This window comes from Myotis lucifugus, unplaced genomic scaffold, assembly GCF_000147115.1.
Source record: "Myotis lucifugus unplaced genomic scaffold, Myoluc2.0 scaffold_2719, whole genome shotgun sequence".
NCBI classification, from domain to species: domain Eukaryota; kingdom Metazoa; phylum Chordata; class Mammalia; order Chiroptera; family Vespertilionidae; genus Myotis; species Myotis lucifugus.
In genome coordinates, this window is record NW_005873767.1 from 684 (window position 1) to 19359 (window position 18676).

The 18676-nt window shown below is 41.3% G+C and overlaps 1 protein-coding gene across 1 annotated transcript; it reads left to right on the forward strand.

Moving 5' to 3' along the window:
* Positions 1-1483: 1483 nt before the first annotated feature.
* On the forward strand, positions 1484-15056 carry LOC102437497 (G patch domain-containing protein 2-like). The gene is given in 7 exon segments (XM_014450572.2): positions 1484-1777; positions 7480-7900; positions 7902-8191; positions 11599-11660; positions 13858-14040; positions 14421-14500; positions 14631-15056. Coding segments are annotated over 7 exon segments (1125 nt in total). The 5' UTR covers positions 1484-1721; the 3' UTR covers positions 14664-15056.
* The last annotated feature ends 3620 nt before the right edge of the window (positions 15057-18676 follow it).

Consider the following 18676-nt stretch of genomic DNA (forward strand, 5'->3'; position numbering starts at 1 on the left):
TTTACAGATACTTGGATTACCACTGGGCTGCTGAATACTCATACAATATGTCATGAACTGCTAGACATTTTATGTTTAAAATGAAAAATGTGGGTAACACTTTATTTTAATGGTATATTAATTAGTTCCAAATTACGATGAAAATCCTATAGCAGTGAATAAAATATGACATCTGCATGAATTTGAAATAAATTTATTATGATCAGTATTATCACAAGGAATACTAAATGAATTATTAATGAAGAAAGACCAAAAGTATTAATGGGAATGTAATAAAACATCGAGAAAAAGCTGGAAGTTCCTAGACACTTCATCATCAACTAGAAATAAGCACTATAACCCTGGGTAACACTATATTCCTGTGTATCATCAGTGGCCACAAATTAACTGATGATAAATAGGAAATGAAAAAATGTGTGGTTAAATATGTTAATATGCAAAAACTATGCATTTTGCACATTAGCATACTGTGCTTACTCTGAATTCCATGTATTAGCTACTGAATAAATACTAGCTTAAAAACCCAATAGTTTTTCCTTCTCATTATCATATACCTTGTAACTATTTTAGATACCAGGAATAAAATTCCAATATTAGCTGCCCTCTATTATAAGATATATTGATGTGTAAAATTATTAGTTTTTGAATATCATTTCACTCTTAGGTCTCAAGGATGTCAACCTCCTTAAAGGCAGACACTATGCCTAATCTATACTTTGTGCTCTGATGATCGCCCACGTGCCTAGTAAACCCTCTCCTATTAATGAATATACCGATACTAATTATCCCAAATAGTTTAGATACTGTCCACTTACGGAGACAAACGAGTCACAGAACAGAGTTCAATGATGTTTCTGAAAGAATGGAGGCACAAATTCCCAGGTATGGGGGACACACTAGCTCACCCAGATAGGGGAGCCCAGGTGACCTCAATCAGGTTATTAAAGCTCTTTTCATCAAACTGCGGAGTGATGGTGTAAAAAAAAAAACCACAACACTTCATTTTACAATTTTATTTACGCCGGGCTGTTACTTAAATCATCTCAAGCTGATATCTACGCCCCCCTCCACTCCCTAAGGATAATCCCCTGTATGGTAATACTACTTTTAAACTTGGGATTATGTTCGCAGCCAACAAATGAAGGGCAGGCTTATACTTCTTGAATGAGAAAACTTGTTGTTAGGAAACCTCTGCTGAAAAACAGCTAAAGTCCAAGCCAGCGCTGAGCGGTGCCCCGTGGATGGCTTACCTGTTTCTAAAGTAGTACTGATGTTCCAAAAGCGCGGACCGCGCCTGCAGCCGGGCTAGCGAGGCCATCGCCTCTGGCGTCGGCTTTCCTACTGATGTTGCTGCCGGTCTCCAAGGCAACCGGGTCAAACCATCAGGCAGATCCAGGGGGGTCCCATTTTGGTTTACTCCATTTTTCCCCACCCTGTTTGTTTCTAAAATATTATAAAAAAATCCAATATATTTTGAGTAGGATACAAATTTACTTTCGTTGCCTCTGTGAGTAAAAGCAGGCGATTCCAGGTGAGGCAGACAGCGTGCTGATGGGGGGGAGAGGACGAGTGGTTGCTTCCGACTTCCGGTTTCCGCCTCCATCGGGTTCCCGGAAGCTCCGCTCAAAATGCTGAACCGCTCGGCGCCAGTCGCTGGGGTTGCGCCGATTGGAGGCAATTCTCGGGCCTGAGCCTCGAGGCCAGGCTCCTGGGTGTCGTTAATGTTCGGGGCCGCCGGGCGCCCACCGATCGGAGCTCCAGCCGCCGGGAACCGCTGGTGAGGCTGGCGGCCCTGGGGAGGAGACACAGGACGGGGGCCCGAGGCCGCGGTACCTGGCGTGGCAGGGGGCGGGAGCGGTGGCGGGTGGGCCTCAGGCAGGGAGGCATGCGATCTGGGGGGGGTTGTGCTGGTGCTCGGGGAGGGAATTCGGAAAACTCCGGCTGGTGGCTCGCCCGACACTCTGCGGCATTTTAGGAGCCAAGCTTCCTGGACTCCTGGGCAGGTCACTTCCCAGTGATGGTTGACACGCTTAGGGACCGGAAGCATGGGTCTGAGCCAGGCCCAACGCCCGCATCTACCTTTTAAAATGGACTAGGTCACAGCAGATCACATTCCAGAGATCTAGAGTTCTGGAAGTTTGGTAGCGGAAAGCGACCCCACCCACCCAGCCCCCTCGCCCCCCCCCCCCCCTTTTTGTGGAGTGGGAGTAACCTGTTTCTGTCCCTTGAACATTCTGTTCCAGTTCAAATGAGATAGATACGGAGTTCCCTAAGGACATGTACATGCCAGGATGAAGTCTGGGGCTTGACTACCTCTACAGTGTCTTGTCAACCCATGTCACTTACAGCGGTTCTCAACCTGTGGGTCGCGACCCCTTTGGCGGTCGAACGACCCTTTCACAGGGGTCGCCTAAGACCATCATGCCTATCAAGATATTTACATGACGATTCATAACAGTAGCAACATGACAGTGATGAAGTAGCAACGAAAATAATGTTATGGTTGGGTCACCACATGAGGAGCTGTATTGAAAGGGCCGGAAGGTTGAGAACCACTGCATTGATATATTGCTTGGACTCTTCCAAGTGCTCCCACTGTATCCTTAGGACAGCCCTGTGGTAGAAGGTTATTACTGGCACAGGATCCAGGAGTGACCTGTCCAACATCGCCCTGCACTTTCCAGTCTGGAGGCTGGGGGCTGGGGGCTGGATTTCTAGTTGAAAACGCCAATGCCTGTCCTGTTTCCTCCCGCGATCTTTTCCCAAGGCGAGCAGTGAAACAAGCAAGCAGATTTCCCACTGACAGTGAATTCTCAAACAGCCAGTGTGGAACAACAGGTGAAATGTGGCTAAAACAAAAATGTATGTCCATTCCTAGATTAGGCAACAATTAAGAACACAGGGAATCCCAGTAATTTCTCATCTGAAAAGTTAAAAGAATATCTTGTCTGGAAAGTGATCAGACCACCCTGTAGTTCATTTTATAATGAATTATAGATTGTTTATGCTCCTTTTAAATTCTCACATTTTCCATTCAGAAAAGCAGGGAGCACATTTTATTTTATTTTATTACAATGGTGATGTGATTTAGCTTAGGGTAAGACATATATTTCTTATGTGTTTAGTATTTTTTGTTTTGGCAGTGGATATACTGTGCAACCACCACACCCCACAAAATATAAGACACTTCCATCACCTGGAATAACATCTCCAGGGTATCTTTCTTCATGTTTCACTATTCAAGCTCTGTGTTAAGGAAGGGAGACAACATGTGCGGTGTAGACTGGTCTGCTCTTGCTGTGTCGATATTGACTTGTGGGACAGGTGACTATTTAATTTAAAAATATGACTCTTTCAACTCCTTCCTCTCCCACCTTCTACCTAAACCCTGGTTAGGCACCTCTTTATAATACAGTTCTCTTTGAAAGAGCCTACCCTTTTTTCATCTGGCAGCATACGACTCACCCTTATGACGCCAGAGTATCAAATAGTGCCTAGCACTTAATCAGTGTTTTTGAATGAAATTCTTAAAATCATGCTTGATTTTGCAGAATGAATGTGTTCCAGACAACTGGAACCTTTATTTTCTAGTTTATCTGCGCAGCCATCCTGTCATTCATCATTTCTTACTGGACTATTTTTTTATTCATTGATGGGACATTTGCTCTACTATGCATGTAAGTTTCATGTCAGTGGTGAGAGCCCAGTGCCCGTGGGGATGCTACTACTAAGCTGTTACTTGTTGGCAGGTTTTACATACATATCATATCATCTTATGTAAAATCTTTTGAGATTTTATTTTTATTATTGCATTTTATAGACGGTGAGAGGGGCAAGTATAATTTAAGTAACGTGCCCAGGTGTCATATTTGCAGTATGATTCCAGTATATTTACAAAAATTCTTAAATAATCCACATGTACTGCCTATGTAATGTATAATACCTTAAGGAATAATGTACAATATCTTAAGGAATATGTGAACTGGAAAGAATATGCCTGGATTTGTTAACCAACCTGGAATTCCTGATGTATTTAACTCTCATATTGACTACTGCTTTTAGGCACCAATTGGGTAATTTATCTCTTTGTTAATTTGCAAAGTAGAATAACTATATTTTATAGTAAGGAAGCCTAAAGAAGAAAAGTTTTATACAATTAAATAATAAAGATCCTGTGACTTTTCATGTGTCTGGAAAGGAATATATACGTTTTGTTCAAGTTAATCTTATTAGTGATTCATATTATGTTTTTATAAAGAAAGTTATAATAGCTTGAGTGTCTACTACTTCCTGCCTCATCACTCACATACATTTTTGAAATTAGGATCCAAAGTATATCTAAATTGGTTAATCTAATGTTAACTTTTTAAATTTGATTCATTTGGTGGACAAATAACATTTAGTATTACGATACACTTTTCTTTATTTTTACATTATTAATAATTTATAATTAAAGTCAATTTCTGGGGTTTTTGGAGGAAGTATATTTAAAGATTGAACTAAACAAATTTTAAAATTAAGTCCTTGATAATTAGCATATTGAACAATACTATCTAACTTGATGTGGCTTTGCTTTTAAAAAACATTAAACTGTTGATTCGGTACCTTTGTTTCTGTAGTTTCATTCCTATTTGGTATTTTTATTATATATATATTTTTAGGTCTGCAAAACTGCATAGTGAAAAATGTTCATTTTTAAATAACGACTCTTTTTTATTGTCTTTAATTTCATGTTGTCAGGTTTGTTTGAGTCAAGTTTCTGTTTCAACAATTAGAAATCAAAGCAATGGCCGGTATGATTTTGGGCATATGACTATAGCTTCTTAGCATCCATATTTATGGAAACCTTTAAACCACCTTCAATAGTATGCCCTTACCTGACACACTTATTAACTAACCACTAAGAGCAGTGGTCGGCAAACTGCGGCTCGCGAGCCACATGCGGCTCTTTGGCCCCTTGAGTGTGGCTCTTCCACAAAATACCACACGGGCGCGCATGTACAGTGCGAAGTTGACTTACAACTTTAAGTAAAGTTTATTAAGTTAATTTTAGGGAACGTTGTGGAGTGAAAGAAGATGTAGTGTCGAGAATTGAGAAAGGTATGTAGAGATGGTTTGGACATATAGAGAGGATGAACGAAAGGAGATGGACGAAACAAGTATACAAGACGAGTGTGGATGGGAGAGTTGGAAGGGGTCGACCTCAGCGAATGTACCTCAATCAGATTGAGGACGTTTTTAGCAAAGGCCAGCTTAGGAGTACCCTAATGAAGTTAATAACAATGTACCTACCTATATAGTTTAAGTTTAAAAAATTTGGCTCTCAAAAGAAATTTCAATCGTTGTACTGTTGATGTTTGGCTCTGTTGACTAATGAGTTTGCCGACCACGGAGCTAGAGTGTCTCGTTAATGTGGCAGAAGTTTTGAAACCTGGGTTGCTAAATTTTTAGTCAAGTCATATTTTTTCCTTGGCTGTTTGTTCATTTATTTAGTCATTCATTAGTTTGCTCACCCAACAGTTTTTGGTTTTTTTCACATCTATGATTTGTCAAGCATCTGTGGTTTGTCAAGCATTGTGTATGCGCTGCCTCATAGGTGGTAGGTCCAGTTGGATCACAAGATGTTTGTTTTTAGGTTCTCATTAAAATGAAAAGACAAAGTTGAAAGTTATTATCGGGGACTTGCGAGTGTCTGAAATTATGAACTACAGAGAGTCTATAAAGCTGGAGTCAATAAACCATGGCCTTCCATCACCTGGTTTGTAACTAAATTTAATTAGAGCACAGCCACACCCATTCGCTCAAGTATGGCCTCAGGTATTTTTCCCCTTGTGATGGTGAAGGTTGATAGTTTTGACAGAAACCCCCTAACCTGTAGGGCCTAAAACGTTTACCATCAGGCCCTTTATGGAAAAGTGTGCCTACCCCTGCTATAGACGGTAGAAATTGTGCAATCTACAATTAGAATATGTTGATTCCCTAAGTACTTCTAGAACACTTCCATCTTATATCCTCTTCTGGGGACTTTTCTTAAAATGTTTCACTCTGCAATATCTTGTTAAGGAAGGGAGACAAAATGTGCTGTGTGGACTGGTGTGCTCTTGCTATGTTCATACTAACTTGTGGGACAGGTGACTATTTAATTTTAAAATGTGACTCTTTCAACTCCTCTTTTCCTCTACCACCTTCTACCTAAATCCTGGTTAGACACCTCATTGATCTTGCTATAGCTTCTTAGCATCCATATGTATGGGAACCTTTAAACCACCTTCAATAGTATGCCCTTACCTGACACATGCACTTAACTAAATCCTGAGTATCTTGTTAATGTGATTGTTCATGATCTTCATATTTGAATTACCTGTCATGTTTAAGAAATAAAATCAGAGTCCTGGGCCCTCTGTCACATCGGCTGATCTAGAATCTTCCAGAGTTGGTTCTAGAAGGACCAGTGTGATTTATAAACATTCCCAAAGAATACGATGTCTATCCTTGCTGGCTAGTGGATCATTTCCTCACTGATGACACAGTTCAACGGTTTCTGTTTATTTTTATTAAAATAATAATTTAAAAAGGCCAAGAGACTTTCAGATGAACTCTAAGGAAAATGGGCCATTTTAGAACAGCGAGGCTACTATTGAATTTGAACATAGTTTCTGTGTCCCTGGGTTCCGAGATGAGTGTGGTGTGAATATATGCCTTGCGTCTGATTAAACTCTTTTCACATATACAGTGGGGCCTTGATTTACGAGTGTCCCAACTAATGAGTTTTTCGAGATACGAGCCGTCTCTCGGCCGATTTTTTGCTTTGAGTTGCGAGCTAAAATTCGGGTTACGAGCCAGCTTCAGATACCCCACCACTAGTTGGCGCAGCGAACGTCACAGTGAACACAACAACATCAGCCCAGCATCACGTGTCTCACTCATTCACTTTATGATTTGACATACGAGTAATCTGAGTTACGAGCTCAGTCATGGAACGAATTAAACTCGTAAGTCAAGGCCCGTCAGTCTCTCCGTCTCCCTGGCCTGTCCTGGCGGGGACTGCAGGGTGTGTGGGGAGCAGAGGCCTGTGTGGGGTGGGGACTGAGAAAGTTCTCTCTGTTTCCATCCCGGAAAGCTGGCCCTAGGCAAGGCCAGGCGTAGACTAAAGCTCAGCTTCCGAAGCAGAAGTAACTTCTCCATAATCACCCAGAAAAGACATAAAATTCCTGAGACCTTTCATTGTTGATAGGCTCACTCTGTCTTGACCTAACTCCTGTGTTTAATCAAAGAACTTCTACAAGAAAAAGGAGCTTAACACGAGTCAGTATATTTAAAACTCATACCTTGGAGAGGAACATTCAATCGCTTTTAAACATTCCTTTGTCATAACTATTAATTATGGTCAGATGTAGACCAAGCCATCAGCGGTCACACGCCAGGTTAACATGGCTCATGCTGTTTTGTTGATGCATTTTTCTTTCTTGAACAACCCAGGCATTTCAGCCGGACGATGGAAGAACTGGTGCACGACCTGGTGTCGGCCCTGGAGGAGAGCTCCGAGCAGGCCCGCGGCGGCTTTGCGGAGACGGGGGACCACGCCCGGAGCCTGTCCTGCCCCCTGAAACGCCAGGCCCGGAAAAGGAGAGGGAGGAAGCGGAGGTCCTACAACACGCATCACCCCTGGGAGGCCGGCCACGGCCTGAGCGAGGGCTCCGACTCCAGCTTGGAGGAGCCGAGCAAGGACTACAGGGAGAACCCCGCCAGCCATAAGCAAGATCACAGCGACTCCGACGACCAGATGCTGGTGGCCAAGCGCAGGCCGGCGTCCACCCTGAACAACGGCGTGCGGGGCAAGCGGCCGCTGTGGCACGAGGCGGACTTGGCCTTGGACGGCCTGGGCAGCCGCAGCCTGCGGCCGCCGGGAGAAGGTGAAGCGCATGGCCCTGGACCTGCCGCAGGACGCGTGCAAGCGCCCCATGACCCAGCCCCCCGACGGCTGCAGGGACCAGGACATGGACCAGGACCGGGCGTACCAGTACCCGGAGTTTGCCAAGAGCAAAGTCAAGAAGCGGAAACTGAGGGTCCCCAGGCAGGGACCCAAAACGCAAGACGAAGGCGTGGTTTTAGACAGCGAGGAGCTGAGCCAGACCAAGGACAAGATGGAATACGAAGAGCAGAAGGTGTCCGACGAGCTGATGAGCGAAAGGTGGCTTTCCTGTTTCCTCCATAGAAGGGCGGGTGGGTACGGTGTTGTGGATGGATGTGTTTTGTATTTTAATTCTTTTTTTAGAATAATGATAATTTATAATAATGGTAGTGACTATTGAACTATGGTCATAGTTCCTTATAATTTATGATGTTCAGCCCAAAGCAGAATTGCTTATTTGATTTTACACGGCCTTTTGATTGTGTCATAATGACTTAATTTTCAGCTACAAAGGAGAAAAGGGAATAGGTTTTCAATGGGAAAGGATGTACATTTGGATAATAGCACATTGGTAATTCTTAGGATTGGATTTAAAATTATTTATTTAATTATAGAGTTTTAGTATTGGTTCTCTTTAGTTTCACAATTTATCAGTTTATTTTTTTTAAGATATTTTGCTGCTTGTTTGTTTTTGTTGTTTTTTGTTTTTTGTTTTTTTTTGTTTGTTTGTTTTAGAGAGAGAGAGGGAGAGGAAGAGAGCAGAGAGCGAAACATCAATAGGGGGTGTGCCTCCTGTCTGCACACCCGCTACCGGGAAGCCAGCCCGAAGCCAGGGCATGTGCACTGACTGGGAATCAAACCAGCGACCTTTCAGTGCACAGGACGACGCCCAACCACCCTGAGCCGCACTGGCCAGGGCATTCAGTTTATTCTGATTACTGAGAATCAAGAGTTAGTAGCACTTCAACCCGTGTGGCTTGGAATTTGAAGTCTAACTTGCTAGGAATTCTGACCACTTATAAATTGTAAAGCCCACCTCACCGTCTGGAACCCCTGAACTTGTCATTAGACAAAGGAGATGTGGTCCTCTGATGGTTAGTCTAAACCAAGCATGTCAAACCCCAAGGCTAACATGGGCCAAATAAACGAGGCATGTGGCCCGTGGGCCACGAGTTTGACATGCTTGGTCTAAACCATCCGTTCTGGAAAGCAGGTAAAGCACAGCACTGAGTCCTGTTTTAACAGCATCCAAAGGTAAGTGGTCGTTTTCTGTGACACAGAACTAATGCTACTTGCAGGAAATGAGAAAGTGTTGACACTGTTCACCCTTTCAGTTGTGTCCTTAAAACCAAATGCGGGATTGTAATGCAGAAAACACATTCCTTACAAGTGGTCTGGGCAAGAGTATTTGATTTTTTAATTTGTAGGACTGGCATTTTTATCATGTGGATTGTGAGCTATGGAATATATATTAGTACTGTAGTATTAGTATGTATATAATATATATTTGTAAATATGATTATGATTGCAGATATGAGTAGGACCTGGTAAAATTTTATAGAATGGGCCTTTTATTACAGATGGTTTGCCATGTATGCAATTTTTCTAAAGAAGTAAAAATTACTTTAAAAAAGATTTCAGGAAGGCTTTGAGAAATTTACAGATTCTGCTTTTCTTCCAAGAAAGTTGTCACTTTTATGCCAGAGCGAGAATTATTTGTATGCTTTGTATGTCAGCATTGGGCCACTGTGACTGGGGGGCACTTAGCTTGACTTGAGAGTAATTATCTTGCTCACTGGCTGGGAGGGAGGGTGTGTGGCAGAGGAGATAAATACTCGGTTCTGGATTATTCATAGATTGCTGGCTTTCTGGATTGATTGTGCAAGCCCCTCCTTTTATTGATGTCCGCCTTCTATTGACAGACATCTACCCTGGGAGAGAAATGAGATGAAACTCTCTTTCTTTTCATTGTAAAAAGCATTTGAGTCCCTAAGGTGTGATAAGGCCACCCAGCCATCCAGTCAAGGTATACATTTTCATGGAGGATGTTCCCACTCTTGAATAAATTAAAACAATTTTTTTCTTTTAATTTAAACTTTCTTCTATAACTGTTCTCTTGTTACTTAAAAGCTAGTTTTTTTGAAACTACTTCCAAAGCTTTTCAAGCTGTATATGTCCTTGGAATGAATTTATAAATAAGAATTGAGCCCGGCCGGTGTGGATCAGTGGTTTAGCATCGACCCATGAGCCAGGAGGTCACAGTTTGATTCCAGGTCAGGCCACATGCCCGGGTTGCGGGCTCGATCCCCAGTGTAGGAGGCAGCCGATCAATGATTCTCTCTCATCATTGATGTTTCTATCTCTCTCCCTCTTCCTTCCTCTCTGAATCAGTAAGAATATATTTTAAAAAAGAGAGAGAGAGAAAGAAGAATATATATGTTTTTAAATAAGAAACCATGCATTTGATGCTCTTAGAAAGTCTTACTTTCTTTCATTAAAACTTGTGCAGTACAGGGAACTCCATAGATTCTCTTAATTTGAAGAAAGTTAGAGGGAAAGATACTAATTCAGAGTTCCTTGGGAAAATGTTTCACTTATGTATTTTTTATGTTTATTTTTTTAAATATATATATATGTTTATTTTTATTTTTTTAAATAAACAAATATTTTCTATTCAGAAAATATATTTGGATTTAAATATAAATATTTAAAAACTGGTTGGGATTTTTTTTTTTTAAATAAGTTAGGTTATTGGAGTTCTACATGTTACTGGATCAGCTGGGGTAATTTTCTGATTGGAAAATTAAGAATTATAGTCAGAGAGGAGGACATGAGAATTTTTAAAGAACATATTCAATTTACTTTAGAAGCCGAACCTCTCTTATCATGTGACTTGTTTTGTATGTTTCTTAAACTATAGTATCACCTAAGCATTGCTGCTATTGGGACAGTGACAGTTTTGATTCTGGTCATTTGAATGTCCACTGTCTGTTGTAATTTGTATGTTCGTTTTGACTCTGTCATATGCTCAAACTTCAGTGGAAGTCATGAGAACCTGTTATTTTTGCCTGCTCCCTCCTTTACGTTGGAAATATTCCTTTTTGCTCAGTGTTTGCTCAGAGGGACCTTAACTTTGATGTAAGGGATTGTTTCCATTGCCAACTTTTTTCTTCCTTGCCAAGTAGGAGAGTTGTTGTGAACTCTTCAGTGATGCCTTCTCAGGATATTTGCAGATGTGGCTGCGAAAAGTCATTTCAGCCCCTGCCCTTGCATGTCAGGTGCTGGGGAGAGGCTCGGGCTGCCTTTGAGTGAGACTTGCGTGTTCTGTTGAGCACTGGTGTTCTGGCTCAGGCCGAATCGCATGGCCTGACAAGGCAGTGGTGAGCATTTGATGAAAGCAGATAATAAAACACATCCATTATGTCAGCACCTCGTTGCAGTCACATCTGGCTTACTGACAGGGTCCCATTAGATTCCTGGGGTTTTATGTGCCAAAAATAATATGCCCTGTTGTGAATGGAACCAGGATAGTTGAATTGGATATTTTAAAAAACCATCTCGTTTCCTTTCAGATCTTTGTCAGGCTCCATCCAGTTCCACCCCTGAGCTGCCTCGTCTCTTTAAAATGTTACAACGGGGAGATCAATTGTCCTTTTGATCTTTTTTTCTCTCTTCCCTCCTTGCAGCGACTCCAGCAGCCTCAGCAGCACGGATGCAGGCTTGTTTACCAACGATGAGGGAAGGCAAGGTACTGAAATGTCATTTTTTCTCTCTGGGGAAACGTCTTTATAGTAAAGTTTCACTTCTTACTAGTTATTTCGTAAGTTGACGACTGCAATCCTTTTACCTTACACACGCTACTGAGTGGAGTGAGGTTGGGTTGTTCTCTGGCGTTCGAGGAGAGCATCCTGTCTTCATGACCTGAAGTAATTGATTATCCCCAAAAGCCAGGATGTGGAGCTAACAGTATTACGGGAGGATTATCTTCCTTGAGAATGCCTACAGTCTTTCTGTTGTGTGTCTTGTAGCAAGTTCACAAGACACTGGTCCCAACTCTCCTCCTGATTCAAATGTATTTCAGTCTGTTTAAGCATTTCTGAAGTTGGATGTGCAAGTCATCTGTCATTTTTATTCAGCTGTGACATTTAGGCGTCCTGTCCAGTTTGTGATTAGACAATTTTCAAAGCTCAATATTGTAAACGGTTCAACAGTAATGTTTCACCACTTAGATGGTTTTTATTTTTGAAACTTCCTGGAGATATTCCTACTTTAGCACAGCCTTATTGTGAAACTACCTGTTCTGGAAGGAAAAGATCAGCAGGTGTACATGCAAATACTTAATCATGAATGTTAACTTCATTTCCTGAGAGTTTTTAGAGGAAATTAGTAAGTTCCAAGGAAAACAACGAAATTTATTGCTTTAAATTATTATTACATAATCATGGTTTGCTTACTTATGAACCATTAGTCCTGGATAAATAGATATATAACTGTTTTAAAAATCATAGACTTTTTAAACTTGAGATTCTGCTGAAATATGGTAGGACCTTGGGGCTAAGGTATACCTAAATTATTATTAAAATACACGTCTCCCCAAAGTTATATTACAGATGTTGACTTTGGTAATGAAATTAAACACTTTTTAAAGTAACATTTTGATAAGCCTACCAATCTTTGAAAAACATTGAGTGGCTAGAACACTATGCTAGTATTTATTGTCTTTTTATACATTCTCTCTATTGTTCTTAAGACACACACACACACAATACTGTTGATTCACACCTTTGGCACATTTCAAATTGAATTTTACATTGATCCATCATTATCCTCATGGATGTTCTCGAATATACTGTGAATAGTGTTGTGTTTTATAAATACATTGCTGTAGTCATTTGTAGTTTTATTGTAAGCTCTGTGGCATTGTCACTTTTCATTTAAAATCAACTTTTTCACAGCCATTTCTTAATGAACTTAATTAGATTAATTTCACTTAGTCACATCTGTTCATGATTGTTTTCCCCTTTTACACTCCATAGAAATCATGAAATTAGGCTAATATATACCATTATCTGCTGCAAAGAACAAACTCTGTAGTCTTATATCTTTTCATTCCCAGCAGGTGATTAAGGCTTGTTTTTCCTTAACGTGGGAAGGGTAGTCACTGCCTTGGATTTCCCTACAGTTTTGCCAAATGATTAGCTTTTCACATTGGTTCTAACACATAACATTTTATCTTTTTGTTGATGGCAATTCTTGTTATAGTGTTAAAGACGCTTTTTAAGTATGGCTGTGGGTAGAATGAAAATTTTTTATGGACTATTTATATGATTGCCAGATGAAATACAGGATCTCCAGTTAAATTTGAATTTTAGATAAATAACATTATTTTTTTAAATAAGTATGTCCCATGCAGTATTTTGACTAAAAATTCTGTACAAGTACTATATTCAGGGTGGGCAAAAGTAGGTTTACAGTTTATGTGGCAAATAATACACTAATTAATAAATAATAATACAAGAATAAACTGTTTTTGTGTACTCACAACTGCAACCCTACTTTTGCCACACCCTTTATATTAAAAAGTAGTCGTTGTCTGGCCAGCATGGCTCAGTGGTTGAGTGTCGACCTATGAACCAGGAGGTCAGGGTTCAGGGTTGAATTCCCAGTCAGGGCACATGTCTAGGTTGCAGGATCAATCCTTAGTAGCGGATGTACAGGAGGCAGCCGATCAATGATTCTCTCTCATCATTGATGTTTCTCTCTCCCCCCCCCCCCACTAACTCTCTGAAATCAATTTTAAAAAAATACATATATTTTAAAAAAGTAATCATTTATCTGAAGTTCACATTTAATTGATGTCTTGTGCTTTTTAAACATTAACCTGACCCCTGTGCTTGTTGGGATGACACAGCTGAGTCTTGGGGGCATTTCTCGTGTTTGCACAGGTGACGACGAGCAGAGTGACTGGTTTTACGAAAAGGACTCGGGCGGAGCGTGTGGCATCACGGGGGTCATTCCCTGGTGGGAGAAGGAAGATCCCAGCGAGCTGGACAGACACTTGCCAGACCCCGTCTTTGAAAGTATCCTAACGGGTTCCTTCCCCCTCATGTCGCATCCTGCGAGAAGAGGTCAGTAGCATGTCGCATCCGGCGGGCTTGGTCAGTCTCGGGATAGTCGTTGAGGGAGGACAGGCTGAAATGGGCATGAAAGAACCTCAAGCTACACTTTCATGCTTTCAGACTGTTAGAAAGGCCCATCATGAACACACTGGGATGACAGAAAGGGGATCGAGAGGAAAGAAACGTAAATAGTCGGTAGTTGTGTGCTGACCACACTGGAACCCGACCCGCCATTCGTTCAGATCTTTTAAGTATGAGTTTTGCCTTTTCCCCTGCTACCATTCGAGATGTTTTCTCTCCTCCAATCTTTTTACTTCTGTAATTGACAGGATCTTGTCCTATGCTCCCGTGATCACAGGATCTCCTAAATCGGGTCTTTGATTTTCCAGGTTTCCAAGCTAGACTCAGTCGCCTCCGTGGAATGCCTTCCAAGAACATTAAAAAGTCTGGAGGGACCCCACCTTCAATGGTAGGCATGCCTTTCTGTCTGAGTTTTGTTATGTTTGGAAACGTATCCATTTCTGTGGAATAAAAAGCCACATCCTCGTCCCCTATTTGTATTCCAATGTTATACTTAAAAACAATCCATTTTTTTGTAGGCTCCAAACTGGACCAGTGAGATTCCCCTATAAACCAAATCTGCTCATGCTCATAAATTAGTTACGTTTTGAGCATCTGGGGAATGGCACTCGAGGGACCCTGGCTCCTGTCCTCTCCCCTGGAGGAGTACCAGTGAGTGGGAGCCTCCTTGATGGAAAGATGGGCCTGTTTGCTGGAGGCCTGGGATCTTCCTTTAGTCAGAAGCGAACCTGGCTGGGCGGCTTTCTAGGGACCTAGGTGGGCCCGGGGTGGGTAGAAACTACTGTACATTTTATATATTTTTCTCTTTTATGACTTTTAAAATATTGAAACCATTTATGTATCTATCACCTGTTTTGCTAAACTGCTGACAAAAGCTAGAGAATTGAAAATGTCCGATGTCACATTAAGTATTCCTCAGTGTTTATATCGTGACCAGTTAAGAGCTCGTTGTAAATAAAAAATGGCGACACATTCACATTTAAGGCTCGTTTTTAGAGAAATCTTCTATAACCAGCATTGTTTAAAGTATTTGCCTTTTACTCAGGGTATTTTAACAAGGGCTAGGATGAGTAGTAGGTGAGGTTGCTCATTTTTGCCAGAGTTTGTATTTTGTTTAAGTGTGCTTCCTACGTGGATAATGTGCTCTGTATGGAAAACGCATTGTATTTTATACTATGGTATTCATTGTACTGCCAGCATCATCCTAGTGTTAAACCAGCCGCTGTGATAACTAGTGTGTGCTAGTAGAATTATTTACTATTATTACCTTTTAAACTATGCGCTTTGCCCAATACTCGAAAGCAATCCCAATGATCCTTTCAGCCTAGAGCATATTGAAATCATGTGAAAGCTGATATTTCAGCAAATGCTGTCCGACTCTGAATCATGTTGTCACGTTCAAAAGTGAGAGCTGCGTGCATGCCCTCAGAATGACAGACCACATGTGTCACTGTGTCAGAAGTACTTGCATGAGCTCGCTGTCACCGTGCAGAGGGGCAATGTCACAGCTCTGCCGATGGTGGAATTTAGACATTACACGAAATGTTCGGGTCATTGCGTTTTTCTGAACGGTTGTTAGTAAAATGATGACTATTTTTGTTACATTCCAATAATTGATGAAAACTGTGATTTAATACATGTATTTTTATATTACTGTGTGGATTGTTAATTCAGCATTTACTGGCTAACTTCAATATGATGATGGAAAAGAAACTGAAAGTTGGCATCTCTTTTACCCAGAGTTGTTACAATCTGAAACGTGTGGCATCTTTTAGATTATTTGTCTAAACTGGGGAGATCGCCAGCGATCAAGTGCACCTTTGCGTCTCTTTACCTTCGCATATTTAATGTGATGTTTTAGAGCAGTGGTTCTCAACCTTGGCTGCACATTAGAATCACCTGGGAATCCTTTTAAAATCCTGATCTTTGGGCCTCATCCTCCGGAAATTCTTTTTCTTTGTTACTAATGTTGTGGCCCCACCCCATAACAAAGAAACAGAATTTCCGGAGGATGGGGCCCAGAAATCAGGATTTTAAAAAGACTCCCAGGTGATTCTAATGTGCAGCCAAGGTTGAGAACCACTGTTTTAGAGGGACAATGTTGTGTTTCGTAATTGTAAGTAAGCTTTCTGTGCTATGTCCTGTGCCCTGAGAATTTACGATCCCGATCCCCCCCCCCCCCTCCCGAATTACATAAATGCTTTTATTTTGTATAATGACTGTCTTTTGGATCTGAACACGTCACTTTAAAACCTTGGCCTGTGAACTCTGCCTTCCCAGTCATGAATCGGGATGAATGCTCTCCAGTTCTTGGTTCAGTTTTACCTATTTTTATTTTTGCTTCACTGCCTGCCCGAGCATCGCTGGGATTTGTAGCCCATTTTCTAGGCTTATTGCAGTCTCACTGTGGTATTTTATAGAAGCTATTACAAGTGATAGGCTAGCTTCATGGTATTGATGATACATGGCTTAGCCATAGTAAGAGCCGTCTCTCCTCTCTAAATTGTAAAAAGGTGATTGAGTTTCACTTGATGGAGATGTGCTCTGTGTGTGTGTTTATCATGAAACTAGTGCATTCGGCCATAAACTGTTTCCCGGGTCTCCCTTTTTTGTATTCAGAATTTTACTGAAGACAATGGGCTTTTTCAGGTTTTCTTTCTCTCAACCCTGAATTGTCCTTGTGTTTGAATTTTTAAGTACTGTAATCTCTCTCTCTTTTTTTTTTTCAATAAAATATCTGACTTGGGCAAGAAAGGTAAGAGTTCCAATTTGTGCTGCTATGTTAAAATTCCTATGCCGCGTTTTTATTGTCATTGCTCGTACTGTCCATGTTATTTTAAACAATGTAGTTTTCAAAATCATAATCCCACAAGAGTCATGTTTAAACAGTGCCCCCTTAGACTTTCACATTGGAAAGCCGATTGCTTTCGAGAGAGATTACTTTTCTGTGCAAAGAGAAACACACCTGGCTGTGACCTGTTAGAGTGGAGGCAAAGGGTTTCCGTCTCAAGCTGCACAAATCTATTGATGATATTTGAAGGAAATGACAGAAGGAAGAGTTTTTTACTGAAACATTAATGCAAACATTTGGATTGGGATTTTTATTACTCACCATAGTTGTGTTCTACAAAGTTTCCGCAAACACTGAATTAGCGAATGCTGAACTTGCTCCCAAGGGAGAAACAGGCTTAGGTTCCTGCCAGCCTCTGATCGCAACATTTTCATCAGTCCATCAACACATAATCCTGTCTTCTGTACACTTGTGTTTTAAAGCACCTTATGTAATCTATATGGTCGATTCATTAACATGGAACTCACGGCCGACACCCCGTAACTCAGCCCTGAACGAAGTGCACCAACACACGTATCTTCGCCATAGGCACGTCACAGCCCCACATTCTAGGGACACTAGACCGCACACAGCTCTGTGCTCGGGGGCACGTAGCACAGTGAGTCACCAACAAGAAGTACAAAGTGCCCTGGCCTGTAGCTAAGCGGTTAGAGCAGCGGTTCTCAACCTGTGGGTCGCGACCCCTTTGGGGGTCGAATGACCCTCTCACAGGGGTCGTCTAAGACCATCGGAAAACACATATATAATTACATATTGTTTTTGTGATGAATCACTATGCTTTAATTATGTTCAATTTGTAACAATGAAACTGGGGTCACCACAACATGAGGAACTGTGTTAAAGGGTCGCGGCATTAGGAAGGTTGAGAACCACTGGGTTAGAGGCTCCGACTGTGCATGGAGGGGTCTGGGGTTTGATTTCCGGTCAAGGGCACATACCTGGGTTCGCTCCCTGCCCCAGTCAGGGTTCCTGTGGGAGGCAACCAGTCGATGTGTCTCTCTAACATCCATGTTTCTCTCACTCCCTGTGTCCCTTCTAGTACTCTCTCTGAAAAGCAATGGAAAAAAATATTCTTGGGTGAGGATAAAAAAGAAAAGCACAAAAGTGTGAAAAACATGGCACTAAATAAACCACTAAAAGGCCACTTGTTTATAACATCAGAGCTAAAGCAAGAAGACAGCTGCCAAATATTTATATACTGTTTTGGTTTTCCCCCTTACATTTAATCATAATGTATGTTCTGAAATGAACATTATAATAGTGTATCAGTCATCCTGTTTTTGTGGCTACTTCTTGTACAGGGCAACCAGTCTTTCTATTACATTTTTTAAAAATTCATTTTCTTTTTATTTTAATATGGTTTTTAAAAAAGAGACTTTTAGAGAAAGAGGAAGGGAAAGGAAGAGAGAAAGAGAAAGGAAACATGGATGTGAGAGAGAAACACCAATCAGCCGCCTCCAGTAAGCACCCTGATCGGGGATCAAACCTGCAACCTGGGCATGCGCCCTGACTGGGAATCGAACCAGTGACCTTTCGGCGCAAGAGACTAAGCTCAACCAGCTGAGCCACACCGGTCAGGATTTTGTTACATTTTTAAAAAATGCATGAAATGCCATGTTTTCTTCCTTTTATTTTTTTTCACTTTGGTATTTGCATGCAAATTCTTAGGTTATTAGTAAAGAAATGGCTTGTTTTAAGATTTTTTTTTCTTTT